Source organism: Amphiura filiformis, chromosome 3, assembly GCF_039555335.1.
Source record: "Amphiura filiformis chromosome 3, Afil_fr2py, whole genome shotgun sequence".
In the NCBI taxonomy this organism is placed as follows: Eukaryota; Metazoa; Echinodermata; class Ophiuroidea; order Amphilepidida; family Amphiuridae; genus Amphiura; species Amphiura filiformis.
The window spans coordinates 25,151,696-25,168,259 of NC_092630.1; the positions used below are offsets into that span (position 1 = coordinate 25,151,696).

The 16,564-nt window shown below is 38.1% G+C and overlaps 1 protein-coding gene across 1 annotated transcript in view; it reads right to left on the minus strand.

The window, feature by feature from the left end:
- The window catches only part of LOC140148268 (gamma-tubulin complex component 6-like), a 95,767-nt gene that overhangs the window by 32,598 nt on the left and 46,605 nt on the right, over positions 1-16,564 (minus strand). The window contains exons 19-23 of the mRNA XM_072170163.1: positions 10,895-12,714; positions 9,314-9,400; positions 7,935-8,103; positions 6,213-6,354; positions 892-1,048 (exon numbers count right to left, since the gene is read on the minus strand). Coding sequence (XP_072026264.1) covers positions 892-1,048; positions 6,213-6,354; positions 7,935-8,103; positions 9,314-9,400; positions 10,895-12,714 — 2,375 coding nt within the window. The remainder of the gene's footprint in view (positions 1-891; positions 1,049-6,212; positions 6,355-7,934; positions 8,104-9,313; positions 9,401-10,894; positions 12,715-16,564) is intronic.

A 16,564-nucleotide genomic window follows, 5' to 3' on the forward strand; every position in this document is an offset into this window, starting at 1 on the left:
ATTGTGTGGTTGAACCAAGGACCCAATAACAGATTTATTATACAGGCCATGGTTAAATCATATTGAATACTTAGGATATAATAATCCTGAGACACCAGGTGCTGGTCCTGGCTGTGACATTTTATTGTGGGTTTATAAGGGTATGTTCTTCAGAGCAGATAATTAAAATGCTCCTCATTAACAGTTCATGGGGTGATTTGGGCAACAGTGATCATCAGGCAAAAATATTGGCAAAAAATGTTTTAAAATCCAATTTTCAAATGTGTTTTTTTTTTCCTCCCCAACTCAAACTTAATCAAAATAAGCTTATGTTCAAAAGTTTCAATCATTACATTCTTAAAAAATATATAATAAAGAAATATTCTTACTAATTTATCACACTAATCATTTATTATTATTCTAACTGATGTATTTAAAATCTTTGTAAGGTCTGAGACACACTTTTTATTTTTGCCTCATAAACATTTTGGGCAGTGTCCCAGGGTGTTGACCTTGGGTTTGGGTAGGGGTGTGCTGCTAAGAATTTGAAAGGGGACCCATCAATATCCAAATCTTGAATTATTCAAGAAATTTTGACAAATCGATATATCAAAATTCAACACAAATTGTCTTTGTTCTTAAAATTTTTCTTCCAATTTTGGGTAAATTTCAAAAATGCTGGCATCAGTGAGGCAAAATTGGGCTATGTTCCTAAAAAATTGAGAAAATTTTGAAAAAAGGACCCATTCATATACAAAAAATTGGTCTAGAAAAGGAGTCATTGATATACCAAGATGCGGAAAATGATCCATGTTTCCAGCATGTCCCTATATTTTTCATTTGGATTGCGTATCCCCCCACCCCCATGTTAACATTGCATTGTCTAATGTTTCATTTGTTTCATTTACATACCATTTGGTTTGAAGAACGGTGGCAACCATTTGAGCGAGAATCCCAGAAGTTGAGCATACTCCGATTCACGGTTGGCAGAAGACTGAATTGCACGAGGAAGCACATGATTGAGCACTATAGGGGATAGCAACTCAGCTGGTCTTAGTCCTTGGGCAAGCTAAAAGTATTACAAAAAGAAGAATTGATTGAAACTCTTTAACTAATTGAAATATCCAATGTAATTTATATGTATGGGATATAGTCAAGAAGGCAAGGTAGTTAAGGTATGGTGAGTTAGTTTATTCCTAATCCTCTGTTTTTAAAGGCATATTTTACACATTTTGTGGGGACTGTGAATTAGTATGTAAGCTTAGCCTTGATGATGCTGACCTGCTGCAAATTAATGAAAACTTGATGCAAGAAAATTTGACAAGCCAAACTATAAAGCCCCTTTTCTCCCAGGTCAGATTTACAAAGAGCTGATAATACCCCAAATTTATTGTACAGATGCTATTTATTTAGTGTATACTCTAAAAACTACAATTTCGCAGTATCTCTATTCAGACTAATACTTATAAACTGTGTGCTTTGTATGCTGTGAATGCTCTCGCATATTCATGAGGACCAATAGCTTGTATATAACAATCAGATGCTATTTATTCGTGTATACTCTAAAAACTACAATTTCGCAGTATCATGCTCCAAGTCAAATATAAAAATCAAACATCGTCACTGGCGGGAAAAACCTCATATGTACTTTTTGCCCTTGAACATGGATGAATAAAACTATTCAATATAAAATCTACACCTACAAGGCTTTATCCATGTTCAATGGCCAAAAGTAAATATGAGGTGTTTCCAACATGTACTTTTTGCCCTTGAACATGGATGAAGCAAACTATTCAATATAAAATCTACACCTACAAGGAATTATCCATGTTCAAGGGCTAAAAGTAAATATGAGGTGTTTCCAACATGTACTTTTGGCCCTTGAACATGGATGAAGCAAACTATTCAATATAAAATCTACACCTACAAGGCTTTATCCATGTTCAAGGGCCAAAAGTAAATATGATGTGTTTCCAACATGTACTTTTTGCCCTTGAACATGGATGAAGCAACCTCTTCAATATAAAGTCACACCTACAAGGCTTTATCCATGTTCAAGGGCCAAAAGTACATATGAGGTTTTTCCCGCCCAGTGACAACATAATAGTATGCACCTCACTGTGTAAGATTCACACGAGGGCAGTACAACCATTTTCACGACAGTGGTTGAGTTGAATGGATTCAAATGATTCACACGAGGGCATTACAACCATTTTCACGACAGTGGTTGAGTTGAATGGATTCAAATGATTCACACAAGGGCAGTACAACCATTTTCACGACAGTGGTTGAGTTGAATGGATTCAAATGATTTACACGAGGGCAGTACAACCATTTTCACGACAGTGGTTGAGTTGAATGGATTCAAATGATTCACACGAGGGCAGTAAAACCATTTTCACGTCACGACAGTGGTTGAGTTGAATGGATTCAAATGATTTACACGAGGGCAGTACAACCATTTTCACGACAGTGGTTGAGTTGAATGGATTCAAATGATTCACACGAGGGCAATAAAACCATTTTCACGACAGTGGTTGAGTTGAATGGATTCAAATGATTCACACGAGGGCAGTACAACCATTTTCACGACAGTGGTTGAGTTGAATGGATTCAAATGATTTACACGAGGGCAGTACAACCATTTTCACGACAGTGGTTGAGTTGAATGGATTCAAATGATTCACACAAGGGCAATAAAACCATTTTCACGACAGTGGTTGAGTTGAATGGATTCAAATGATTTACACGAGGGCAGTACAACCATTTTCACGACAGTGGTCGAGTTGAATGGATTCAAATGACTCACACGAGGGCAGTACAACCATTTTCACGACAGTGGTTGAGATGAATGGATTCAAATGACTCACAAGAGGGCAGTACAACCATTTTCACGACAGTGGTTCAGTTGAATGGATTCAAATGATTCACACGAGGGCAGTACAACTATTTTCACGACAGTGGTTGAGTTGAATGGATTCAAATGATTCACACGAGGGCAGTACAACCATTTTCATGACGATGCTTAATGTTTTGCCACATAGTCGAAACAAACAGAAGAAACACAGCTGAATATTTTAATTGTTGGTTTTGATAAGACTATAATTTTGCGGTTCTCGAGTTGGGCGGTTCTCCACACAAAGCGTTGGTCGCAATGTCTCCACCTTGACATGCATCATTTTAACCGGGGCAATTTCACTTTGAGCTGGGGGGGGGGAGTAATTTATGCAATGCGCTACCAAATTAGTATATTTTGCAAAAAATTAGTGCCGTATTTTTCTGGAATGGGGAGTAGATAGGCACATAGAGAAGACACCTTACCTCATATCTTTAAAACGTTCAACTTTTGGCCCTTGAACATGGATGAAGCAACCTCTTCAATATAAAGTCTACACCTACAAGGCTTTATCCATGTTCAAGGGCCAAAAGTACATATGAGGTTTTTCCCGCCCAGTGACAACATATAAGTATGCACCTCACTGTGTAAGATTCACACGAGGGCAGCAAAACCATTTTCACGACAGTGATTGAGTTGAATGGATTCAAATGATTCACACGAGGGCAGTACAACCATTTTCACGACAGTGGTTGAGTTGAATGGATTCAAATGATTCACACGAGGGCAGTACAACCATTTTCACGACAGTGGTTGAGTTGAATGGATTCAAATGATTCACACGAGGGCAGTACAACCATTTTCACAACAGTGGTTGAGTTGAATGGATTCAAATGATTCACACGAGGGCAGTACAACCATTTTCACGACAGTGGTTGAGTTGAATGGATTCAAATGATTCACACAAGGGCAGTACAACCATTTTCACGACAGTGGTTGAGTTGAGTGGATTCAAATGATTCACACGAGGGCAGTACAACCATTTTCACGACAGTGGTTGAGTTGAATGGATTCAAATGATTTACACGAGGGCAGTACAACCATTTTCACGACAGTGGTTGAGTTGAATGGATTCAAATGATTCACACGAGGGCAATAAAACCATTTTCACGACAGTGGTTGAGTTGAATGGATTCAAATGATTCACACGAGGGCAGTACAACCATTTTCACGACAGTGGTTGAGTTGAATGGATTCAAATGATTTACACGAGGGCAGTATTTTCCGCGACAGTGGTTGAGTTGAATGGATTCAAATGACTCACACGAGGGCAGTACAACCATTTTCACGACAGTGGTTGAGATGAATGGATTCAAATGACTCACAAGAGGGCAGTACAACCATTTTCACGACAGTGGTTCAGTTGAATGGATTCAAATGATTCACACGAGGGCAGTACAACCATTTTCACGACAGTGGTTGAGTTGAATGGATTCAAATGATTCACACGAGGGCAGTACAACCATTTTCATGACGATGCTTGATGTTTTGCCACATAGTCGAAACAAACAGAAGAAACACAGCTGAATATTTTAATTGTTGGTTTTGATAAGACTATAATTTTGCGGTTCTCGAGTTGGGCGGTTCTCCACACAAAGCGTTGGTCGTAATGTCTCCACCTTGACATGCATCATTTTAACCGGGGCAATTTCACTTTGAGCTGGGGGGGGAGTAATTTATGCAATGAGCTACCAAATTAGTATATTTTGCAAGAAATTAGTGCTGTATTTTTCTGGAATGGGGAGTAGATAGGCACATAGAGAAGACACCTTACCTCATATCTTTAAAACGTTCAACTTTTGGCCCTTGAACATGGATGAAGCAACCTCTTCAATATAAAGTCTACACCTACAAGGCTTTATCCATGTTCAAGGGCCAAAAGTACATATATGAGGTTTTTCCCGCCCAGTGACCATATAAGTATGCACCTCACTGTGTAAGATTCACACGAGGGCAGCAAAACCATTTTCACGACAGTGATTGAGTTGAATGGATTCAAATGATTCACACGAGGGCAGTACAACCATTTTCACGACAGTGGTTGAGTTGAATGGATTCAAATGATTCACACGAGGGCAGTACAACCATTTTCACGACAGTGGTTGAGTTGAATGGATTCAAATGATTCACACGAGGGCAGTACAACCATTTTCACAACAGTGGTTGAGTTGAATGGATTCAAATGATTCACACGAGGGCAGTACAACCATTTTCACGACAGTGGTTGAGTTGAATGGATTCAAATGATTCACACAAGGGCAGTACAACCATTTTCACGACAGTGGTTGAGTTGAGTGGATTCAAATGATTCACACGAGGGCAGTACAACCATTTTCACGACAGTGGTTGAGTTGAATGGATTCAAATGATTTACACGAGGGCAGTACAACCATTTTCACGACAGTGGTTGAGTTGAATGGATTCAAATGATTCACATGAGGGCAATAAAACCATTTTCACGACAGTGGTTGAGTTGAATGGATTCAAATGATTCACACGAGGGCAGTACAACCATTTTCACGACAGTGGTTGAGTTGAATGGATTCAAATGATTTACACGAGGGCAGTACAACCATTTTCACAACAGTGGTTGAGTTGAATGGATTCAAATGATTCACACAAGGGCAATAAAACCATTTTCACGACAGTGGTTGAGTTGAATGGATTCAAATGATTTACACGAGGGCAGTACAACCATTTTCACGACAGTGGTTGAGTTGAATGGATTCAAATGACTCACACGAGGGCAGTACAACCATTTTAACGACAGTGGTTGAGATGAATGGATTCAAATGACTCACAAGAGGGCAGTACAACCATTTTCACGACAGTGGTTCAGTTGAATGGATTCAAATGATTCACACGAGGGCAGTACAACCATTTTCACGACAGTGGTTGAGTTGAATGGATTCAAATGATTCACACGAGGGCAGTACAACCATTTTCATGACGATGCTTGATGTTTTGCCACATAGTCGAAACAAACAGAAGAAACACAGCTGAATATTTTAATTGTTGGTTTTGATAAGACTATAATTTTGCGGTTCTCGAGTTGGGCGGTTCTCCACACAAAGCGTTGGTCGCAATGTCTCCACCTTGACATGCATCATTTTAACCGGGGCAATTTCACTTTGAGCTGGGGGGGGGGAGTAATTTATGCAATGAGCTACCAAATTAGTATATTTTGCAAAAAATTAGTGCTGTATTTTTCTGGAATGGGGAGTAGATAGGCACATAGAGAAAACACCTTACCTCATATCTTTAAAACGTTCACCTTTGTCAATAAATTAAACTTCCCTTGTTCTTTTTTGCTGGTGATAATTTTGATCAGGCTCACCTTATCAAACAGTTGATCACACAAAGACTGCCCAAACTCGCCATCCTCCAGAAACAAGAAGCTCCTCATTGCCTTAAAATGCTTATCTATCCCAAGCTCTACCATGTAGTAGTCCAACATACTTTGGTTCACTAAACCAATTCTGAAAAGTAACAAAATATGGATAGAATTATATTACTGTATTCGTCCGAGTATAGTCCCACATTCGAGTATAATAGTCCCACCCCCCCATTTTTCGAAACATTCCAGAAATTGTAAAAAAAATTACTCTATTAATGATATCAAAATGCATTGAATTTGAATGCATTTTGATATCATTAATAGAGTATGACATGAAAACAAATTATCAATTTTCATATTAAAAACACAAAACATCATGCAAATTTTTAAAAAAAAATTTTAGGTCAACCATGAATGATCCTAGCATTTAGGTCTAGGTCCAGGCACACTTTTTTACAATTTCTGGAATTTTTCAAAAAATGGGGGGGTGGGACTATACTCGAGCGTGGACTATACTCGGACGAATACGGTACTAAAATAATGTAAGAATTCAAAGAGAAATAAAAAAAAGTTTGCTGCATTTCACAGTCAGAATAGCAAATGAATAACACAGAATTGTATTTCAAAAGTACAGAATATGGGCGAGGGCAAAAATACAGATCAAACCAATCAAAAGATGTAAATCGGAAATACCAACAAAACAGGGATACCGTTGCAGTAGGCTATTCCAGATGAAATCCACACTACCCCTGTGGAAGATTATGAAACTATCTTCCACAGGGGGAGTATGTTTTTCAAATGTAACTGCCAGAGTTATTCATTTTGAAACCCATACTCCCTCTGTATTATGGCATTACCTATATCTTCCCACAACTGAAGGGAGTATTTCAAATGGTAGTTACCGAATTGTCTATTCTATTCGAAACTCATACTCCCACCATGGAAGACTTTAGCTAAATCTTTCACATGGGTAGTGTGGATTTTAAATGGAATGGCCCATTCATGTTCACATCACGCTGTGTACACCAGCATTTGTCATGCATGCTGCGTCGATTCATATGCCATTCTGACTGCACTTTGGAGGGTCCACAACTTATAAGTTCTCCCCTAATACTTTTTTTAAAAAGTCAAAAAAATATTTTACGAGATGTAAAAAGGTATGTATATCCCTATTCTCTTGGTCGGGCTAACGTCACAAAGGGGAAATAGCCTTGTAAAAGCAGTGTGCGCATGTGCAGTTCCCCTTTCTCGAGCTGGTTGCTATGCGTGCGCTTGTGCAAAGGGGACGAAGGGGACAATGTTCCCGGATGTCCGACCGAGTGAATTGTTTTACACATGTGGAACAATTTACATTGTCACACATCATTGCGTTCAGTCACAATGGTTATTTGTGCAAGACAAGAGGCCTTTTTAAAAGTGGCACAGAGTCCATAGTAGTCAGGTTTTCTGTAACAAACACATGATTTGAATAGACCCGAACTACTATATTGTTTGAGAGTTGACTCCTATGGACTCAGATGCAACTTTTAACAGTGTGTTTTTTACATAATGAACCATTGTTACTGAACGCAATGATGTGTGACGATATAATTTCGTCCATAATGTGTAAAACAAATAAGGCTATCCATACCTTTTTAAATGTTTGCATTTCATCAAATATTTTTTAATTTATTTTAAAAAGTATTCAAGGGGAACTTATAACTTGTGGACCCTATAACTTACTGAGCCAGCAGAGGTGTGGTAACAGATCTCTTCATGATAATAGGAAGTGACAGTTTTTCATCTGCTTCTAGATTCTCTCCATCCGACATCTGCATTCCATAGTCTCCCATCTCACCAGAGATGGGCGTGTACCCGGTTGCAGCAAGCAGGTCTGTTCCTGGGGAAGCATCTGATTATAAGAGAGAACAGATAGAAGAATTTACTAGAATGTTGCAAATTATGGTGGATTTATCTTTATTTACCAAGCAGAAAGGAGCACCTATACACACAACAAAAATAAGTCCTCCTCCCAATATTTCGTCATAGCATTGTAATAAGGTTTCTTAAAACTTTGAAATAATTATATGACTGTTTACGAAATGTTGTGTGAAAATGAAAGATGTCCATGACTTGAGGGCTGAATGAGCCCATATTGAAGACAAAAACTGCCCTTTTCAAAAGTCACAAAGTATACCGGCCTATGCTTGTCACAAAAGTTGATTCATGGCTTCATTGTCACTCTATATATGCAAAACCCATGTGTACTGTGGTTGAGTGTAGTTTAACATCATCACCAAGTGAACATTCTTGATCATTCAGCCATGCAAATCCCCATCTTGATGCAGAGCTCAGCACAGTGAGTGGTAAGATGGCCAGTCTCATTCCTTGTCCCAATACACCTTGCAGTTAACAAGCATAGGCCTACTTTGTGACTTTTGGAACAGGCAGTTTTTGTCTTTAATTTGAGCTCATTCAGCCATGAAGTCATTGTCATCTGTCATTTTCACACAACACTTAGCAAACAGTCATATAATTATTTGTCAGTTAGTTTTATTGGTACAAGGTTTTATTCTACGATGTTATGACGTAATTTTGAGAGGGGGACTTATTTCTTTTGATGTGTTTATATAAATACCAATAAATGTTGGTAGTCGTTTTTTGGGGTTTTTTTGGTCATGCACCCCTAGAGACATCCAACGTTGATTGGTGGGGCAGGGGCAGGGGCAGGGTTGTAGTAGTAGGGAAGGGTTCAGACTTCACACCAAAGAAAACAAAATTTTAATATGTCAAGTATAACAGAAATACGGTTTCAAACAGTCCTAATTTGACACAAGTGTTCCAACTCCTTGACCGGGATTGAAGTTTGCCTAGCCGTAATTCCCATTTATAGCCTTGCAACTTCTTGATTTCCGGATCCAGATACCTTTCTTCAGCACTTTCCAAAATTTAATGTAGGTTTTTATGACCAGCTAGCTCCATATCAATGATTGATTTTACTCAAGCTTGTGTCCAAATCACAGTTTGATGGGTGGCTAGCTAAGACATTGGACAAGTTGTATTCTGTTTTAATAGAAGTTGGGTAATATAATAATGACGGTCATGATAGAAGTGCTTCTTACCGAACATATCAAAGACATCTGGAAGTAGTTCCACACCATCGCCAGCCCAGATCACTGCTTCTACAGATATTTGTTCAGTTGGTGTTTCTGTAAATAAATAATTAAAGTTTCAAATATATGCATTATGCGTATACTATAATTTGGTTCGCTTCAAGTTTGGTAGTGACGTCAATGCTTTTTCGCGGTTGCGCCACAAGCGTGCCGACAAAGCGCTCTTGTACGCGTAAGTGTATGCTCTGCGTGAAGTTTCACACGCGCGATTCACTACTGTGGCCAGCGAAATACGCACACACGTCACTACTGAACTTGAGGTGAACCAAATTATATTGTTAGACCCTTTCAGTTAGGGCTGCTCTAAACTCACACCTCTCCGATCCGATACCTTTTACCTAATAATTTGGACAATGTCTAATTCATGATAAATTACAATACTACAACAGTGATAAACATCTCAAAAAAGTAACTAACCCCCCTTAAATAATGGCGATTATTCAAAAAGGGGCTATTGTATTACAAATCCGTAAAATGTGTTGGAAGCAGAATTTATTTCTGCACATTTTGACACCTCATTTGATACGGTAGCTTAGAAAACAATAAAACACTGATCAATTTAATGTCCCGGTTTAATGTAGTGAGGTCCAGATTTGAAAGTTGCACTTACATACAAATTTTTACAATACAAAAACACTCAGATGTCATTACACAGATTTCCTTCCATTACACCGAATGCAAAATCAATAGAATTTACTGCAACTTTCAAATCTTGGTCTACATTGATTTAAATGTACGCCGTGACGTCAATATTTAGTCAACTGCTACAAATGAGGTGTCAAAATGTGCAGAAATAAATTCTGCTTCCAACATATTTTACATATTTGTAATACAATCACCCGTTTTTGAATAATGGTCATTATTTAAGGGGGGTTAGTTACTTTTTTTGAGATATTACAACAGTAATCTTGCAATTAGATCCTCAATTGGGCTATTCCATTTATAATCCACACTACCCCTGCGGAAGATATTGCAAATATCTTCACAGAGGGAGTTTGAATTTCAAATGGAATTAACACATTATTAGCAGCTCCATTTAAAACTCACCCTCCCTCTGTGGAAGATTCGGAGTAAATCTTTCCCAGAGGCTGTATGAAATTCAAATAGAGCAGGCTATAAATGTTCAATCCATTTGAAATTCAAACTCCCCATGTGGAAAATATTGCCAAAATCTTCCACATGAGTAGTGTGGATTTTAAGTGGAATAGCCCATTACAGCACCAGAAAAATGTCATGCATGCATACTTTTTCACTTCGTTTCATTAGAAATCTTTTTATTTAAAAAGACAAAATACTAACCATCAATGTCATGTACATTAAAATTTTGTTTTTCCAGGTACAATTTTAGCTTTTTATAGATGGTGCACAGCTCTTTTGATATCACATATACAGTGATTCTTTTATCAATCATATTTACAGCTTTTATTATTCTATTATTCATCTATGTATAGAAAAAAAGGAGGTCAAAAGGTAAAACAAAAACAACCCTCCTACAAACAGATACAAGGCATGCAAAATAACATTCTTTACCTTGAATTGCTCCAGGTTTATCTGCCTGACCACCCAACACTGTTCTTCCATAGAGCAGCCTCTGTGCAGTAGAATCTGACGGATGGCCAATCAACTTGCTCCTGGCTCCAGTTGCCATAGCAACATCATCAATGGCTGCTGGATGCTGATTATACATAGTGCTTTGGATAGTTGAATCTGAGGAATGACCATAGACTGATCTTGGCATAGTCTGCTGCTGAACTGTAGATTCAGATTGTGTCTGGACAACGCCTGGAATAGCTTCAACACCACCACCATTGGGGCTTGGGTATAAAACCGACCCTGCCGTAGAATCGCTAGAATGCCCGTGGATGTTAACTGGTTTCCTAGTAATACTGGCATCTCCATCGCCACTTTGATGTAACACATGTCCTACAGTCGAGTCACTGGAATGTCCATGTATATTTGCTTTTTTAATCTCTACACCCAAATTAGAAGCATCTTCGGTGAAATGAGATTCTGACACGTGACCGTGAATGTTGGGCTTCACTGCTGCAGGTCCGATACCCTCTGATACATCCTGTCCGAGAGCAAAATTTGAATCTGAAGTATGCCCAAAAGCATTCTTGCTGGGTTGCTTCTCATCATCTGTTCTCCCCATTTCTTGACCAACCGTAAAGTTGGAATCAGATGTATGGCCATGAATGTTTTGACTCTTGACTTTCTCCTCTTCTGTGGTAATTTCTTGTCCTGCTGTAAAATGGGAGGTAGACGGATGACCATGGACATTCTGCTTCTGAGCATCGGACCCTTGAGAAGCTCCAACCTCTTGTCCGATAGTAAAGTGTGAGTCAGAGGTATGTCCATGGATATTACTATTTGGTTTCAGCTGATCATCATTTCCAGGAACATGGCCCAATACAACTTGTGAATCAGACGGATGTCCTGATACAGTTTGTGTGCCATCTGGCTTTCTCCAGGTTTTTCTTCTAACCCCTACATCATCTTTTGACCTCTCCCTCTCTTGCATGTTCAAGTTACTGCTTGCCTCTCCTGCCTTTGATAAGCCAAGCAGTTCATCTAAGATCCCAACAGCTGCCGAGTCTGAATCATTATCCGGTTTGGGCATTGTAGGAAGCTTAGATCCGATTTCCAGTAGAACATCTTCTACTTCTGCCTCTGGGTCTACAACCGCTTTCTCCTCATCCCCATCCTTGCCTTCTCTTGGAAGAAAATCACTGATGGATGTATCAAGTAAATTCAGCGGCATTCCAATTCTCACATTAGGCTTGGCACTTTGTGTCGCCACCTTTTGATCACCTTGAATCAAGCTCAGAGTGGACTCAATGTCTTCATTGGCTAAATCGCCTGTTTCCATGATGCTGTCACCTAGTGATATTAAAACTCCAACAGCTGGGCTTTGATGACTGTTCATTAGTTGTCCCTGTGTAACATTATCACTAGCTTCACGATGCAAAGATTGACTAACAGTACTACTAGCTTGGGTCAAATCTGCAACTTGACCATCTGCTCTGCTCCCTTCCGCAGTTTCCGAAGTCATTCCGGTATCAGTCTCTGATGCAACCCTGGTTTGAACACTTGATTCAGAATCAGTCTGGACACCATTATCCTGCTGCTCAACTCCAGCCTTCGTAACCATGGTGGAATTGGCACTCCCAGTAGGCAATATTCCAACTCTGCTCCGTAAGTTCATGGCCTGCCTTAAGGACTCTTCCTCTTGAAGGATCCAGTCAATGCGTTGCTGGTCTAGCCGGTGTCTTCTTATTCGCCACAGTGCCCTCTGTTCGCGTTGCGCTGCCTGTTCTGTCAGCTTGGCATAGTACTCTATGATCTCTTCTCTGTTAAACAAGAAATACACAAAAATAGCAGGTCACTTTGATAACTCCCTCACCCATTATCTTTGGTGTCAGGACGTTTCGCCCCACACCAGTACATACCACTACCAGTTCGCCCCAATACACGTACATACCACGACAAATTCGCCCCAATACACATACATACCATGACAAGTTCGCCCCAATTGACTCACTGTGTAAACTGTAAAGTGCCGTGAATGCAGTGCATGCGGTCACACGGCCAATCAATACAACTTCCGTTTGCATTTATATTCATATACTAGTATTATTATGGTATAATCAATACGACCTATTCATATACTAATAATAATTATTATAGTAAAAATTAGACTGTATTATTATTATTATTTTCATATGATAACAATAAAAAAATAAATATCATTATTATTAACAGTACTAGTACGGTATATATTAATCATATCTTAATTATTATTATATTATTGAATCACTTTACATTGTGTTGTTTATTTGTTTATATCTTTGTAAACAAATTTGACGGTGTTCTATGAATTTTATGCCATTAAAATGTATTTATGCATTTTATGAATTTATGGCTTAAAGTTGCTGAAAAGATGCTCAAAAGTTTTCAAAATTACTCAAAAGTACTTCACCTCCCGTGCAAGCTACGTAAAGTGGGCGCGGATTTCATCAAATTGTCCAAAATTTTCCAATGCAGCACAAACAGGTGATGACAATCTTACGCAGCTTTGGGGGAACTTTAGGTATTAAAAAATGTAGCAAAATTTCAGGCATTTTTGGAAAATTTTGACAACTTTGGGCAACGTCCCCTGTGACATGTGGCCTTTGATGGTCGTATCAGATGATGGTAGGGTCTTTAGGTGACAAATGCTCCCAGTCTATATAGTTCTTCCTCTGAAGTACTTCCTTCTTTCTTAAATTTCTTGGTGACAATTGACAAGCGCAACTGAAGTCTTTGTGTCCTTCCCCTATTTTCTTATTAAGTTTCTCTCTTTCTTTTTTTCTAGCTCCTTTTCAATATTAATTTAGTGTGCCAAAATCTGTCAAGAGCCGGGGTCAAGAGATGAAGCCGTAATGTAGACCTACGATCGTTTACATAATTTTCAGCAAGTACAGTGGTAAAGCTCTGGACCGGTAATCCAGCGACCGGGGTTCAATCCCCGCGAGTCCTGATTTTTTCTCTCTCAATATTTTCATATGCCAGTTTGCTCGAGCCCCAATCACATCATTTTTTTTTATTTATTCAGTTTGTTTTTAAACAGGACAAGAGACAAAAAACTTGAGAAGAAAGAAAATAAAGATAGAAAGAATAAGAGCAACATACGCAACACAAGTACAAAAGCATCTCTTACAACATTATAGGCCTAATACAATATATTGTGCATATTTTTAAATTTGTTTCAAACTTTGTTTGTCCGTGGATACACGACAAAGACAATAATATATATTGATATATTATTTACTTTGTTTTTCCGTTTCTTACACAAAACCTTCCCATTTCACACGAAAAGCTACGAAAGATATTCAATTTATTTATTTTCTGAAAACAAGCTTTTCTTCATTTTTTTACTACTTAAAATGTGAAAAAGTGCCGATATGCAATGTTTAAACATGTCTAAACATTGGAGTCGGCCAAAATGCATTATGTTTGTAAGATATTGGCTATACATGTAAAACAGTTTTGTGTACTTTGGTAATTTTGGACGCCATTTTGGATTGAAGTAACAAATCGAGGTGCATCGATTGAGCCCATATTTATTCAGTCGAGTAAGTATGCAATCGGTAAGTCCAATATTTTAAAATTCATATAGGCCTAGCGTCATAGCGAGAGTCTGCGAGACCAATAAATATTTGGCGTAAAGCATCCAATTTTATCATTATTATGTTTTGGATCCAATATTTTTGCACACTTGGACTCATCAAAACATAATAATGAGCAAAAATAGGATTATGACCCCAAAATGTGGTCTTTCGGGGGCAGATGCTAACAAATAGGGCCTTTTGAGGGAAGACCCTAAAAATGAGTTCTTTCTGGGCCATATTCTAAACTTTGGTCTTTTGGTTGCAGAATGAGATTAACGTATGATAATCAATAGGCCTACATTTGTATTGACATCATCGAGTTAAAACATTCCTCCTTTAAATTGTTTGCATATTGAGAAGATTAGGACACAGCGTATATATAAGATGTGCCGTGGTGTTTAAATCAATCACAAATTAGTCCGTGATTGACAGGCAAGTGGCAGAAATTAAGAAAAACAAAATGAATCATGATAACTGTCAATTACAATTATCTAAATTATTATGTAAGAATACATGTAAATGTATCTGAAACATTATAAAATATACAAAATTATATAATTAAAATAATAGCATTTCAATTAACATGATTAAAGATATATAATAAGATATTGTAGAGAGTTGTAACGCACATATTATTTAAGCTATATGAAGATGAATAATATATCTCAGAGTAGTATTTAAAATTTGTAAGATTTATATCTGTGATTATCTTAGAACATCACAGTTTAGAATTACCAGAAAACTTTCCTGGCAGTTGTTACGTTTATAATAATATTTGGCAAAGAATAACCAACTTAAAATTTGACCGAAATCGTATTAATACTAGCTTTAACCAGTTTTGCAAACAATTGCATTTTTCTTCTTCGCGGCACTGCCTCCCGATACGCCTCCGTCAGCAAAACACAAAACACGGCCAGATCGTACCGTACATCACAGTGTGTAAGGCATGCGGCCGCGGGCCCGGGGACTTGTCAAGCAAGGTACGCCGTCGGTGTGTTCTGGCAATTTTGCGTGCTTTGTCAGGGTACCATTGATTGAACACATATCACACCCGGCATTTTCGTGGAAGTGTGCAGCAAATATCCGCCGCGAACATGCGGTACAACAGCACAAGGGGGCGAAAGTCAGTGCACAGCACAGCACAGAAGCCCACAAAATATCTCAAAGCGGCATGCTGCTGGCGTTTGTTTTGCTAGCTGTGCGCATTTGTCTTTGAAAAATTTGCCAAATATTTTTTCAGTCCTTTTAATAGTTTCATTTTGTCAAAGACGATCTTCTCTGATTTAATATGTTTATAGGACTGCTAGTTTTGAAAGTTTTGAACATCTCAAACTTTTGAGTCGGTAAAATAAAAATACACAAAACTCGCAAGAGTTTTTTTTTTTTTTTTTTTTTATATGATGTTTTGTTTTGTCATATTATGTAAATTATTACATAGACATACTGGCGATAAGTAATTTACATGTTTAACACTACCGGTACTAATTATATTATACAAAGTATGAAGTTAACATAATTTGTAAAATAAGATAAATCCTTTGTTCGTGAAAAAATAACTGTTATTTAAAATAAAGTGCACAAGGATTTAATCTTATATAAAAAAAAAAACATAATCAAGACATACACATGTATTAAATGAATCATTGTTAATGAAAATATAAGCTAATGTTCAAGCTAATATAGTGTGACATCAGACATTTATTTTGCAATACGGGCGTATCATCATGCTTTATGGTTTTGTTATGAGTACCAATCTTCAGTCCGTCAGCAATCAGCATACCATTTGCTTACTATAATATAATAATACACGCCGGGCTTCAAGCAATCGATCAGGAAACACGGTCAACAACAGCACATTACCCCAATACCCACGGTATAAAGTGCACGGGAGTGTAGGCTAATTGCACGTGTGTGTAGGCCTAATTGAATGGGCGTGTAACGAAGTGAAGAGGTACGGTGGCCTGTTTCCGGACAGCATTAGATTTCCGTGGTAGAAAATTAGCGAGAAAAGCACTAAAAAGCGAGTTTCACGGCGAGAAATTGCGTATTC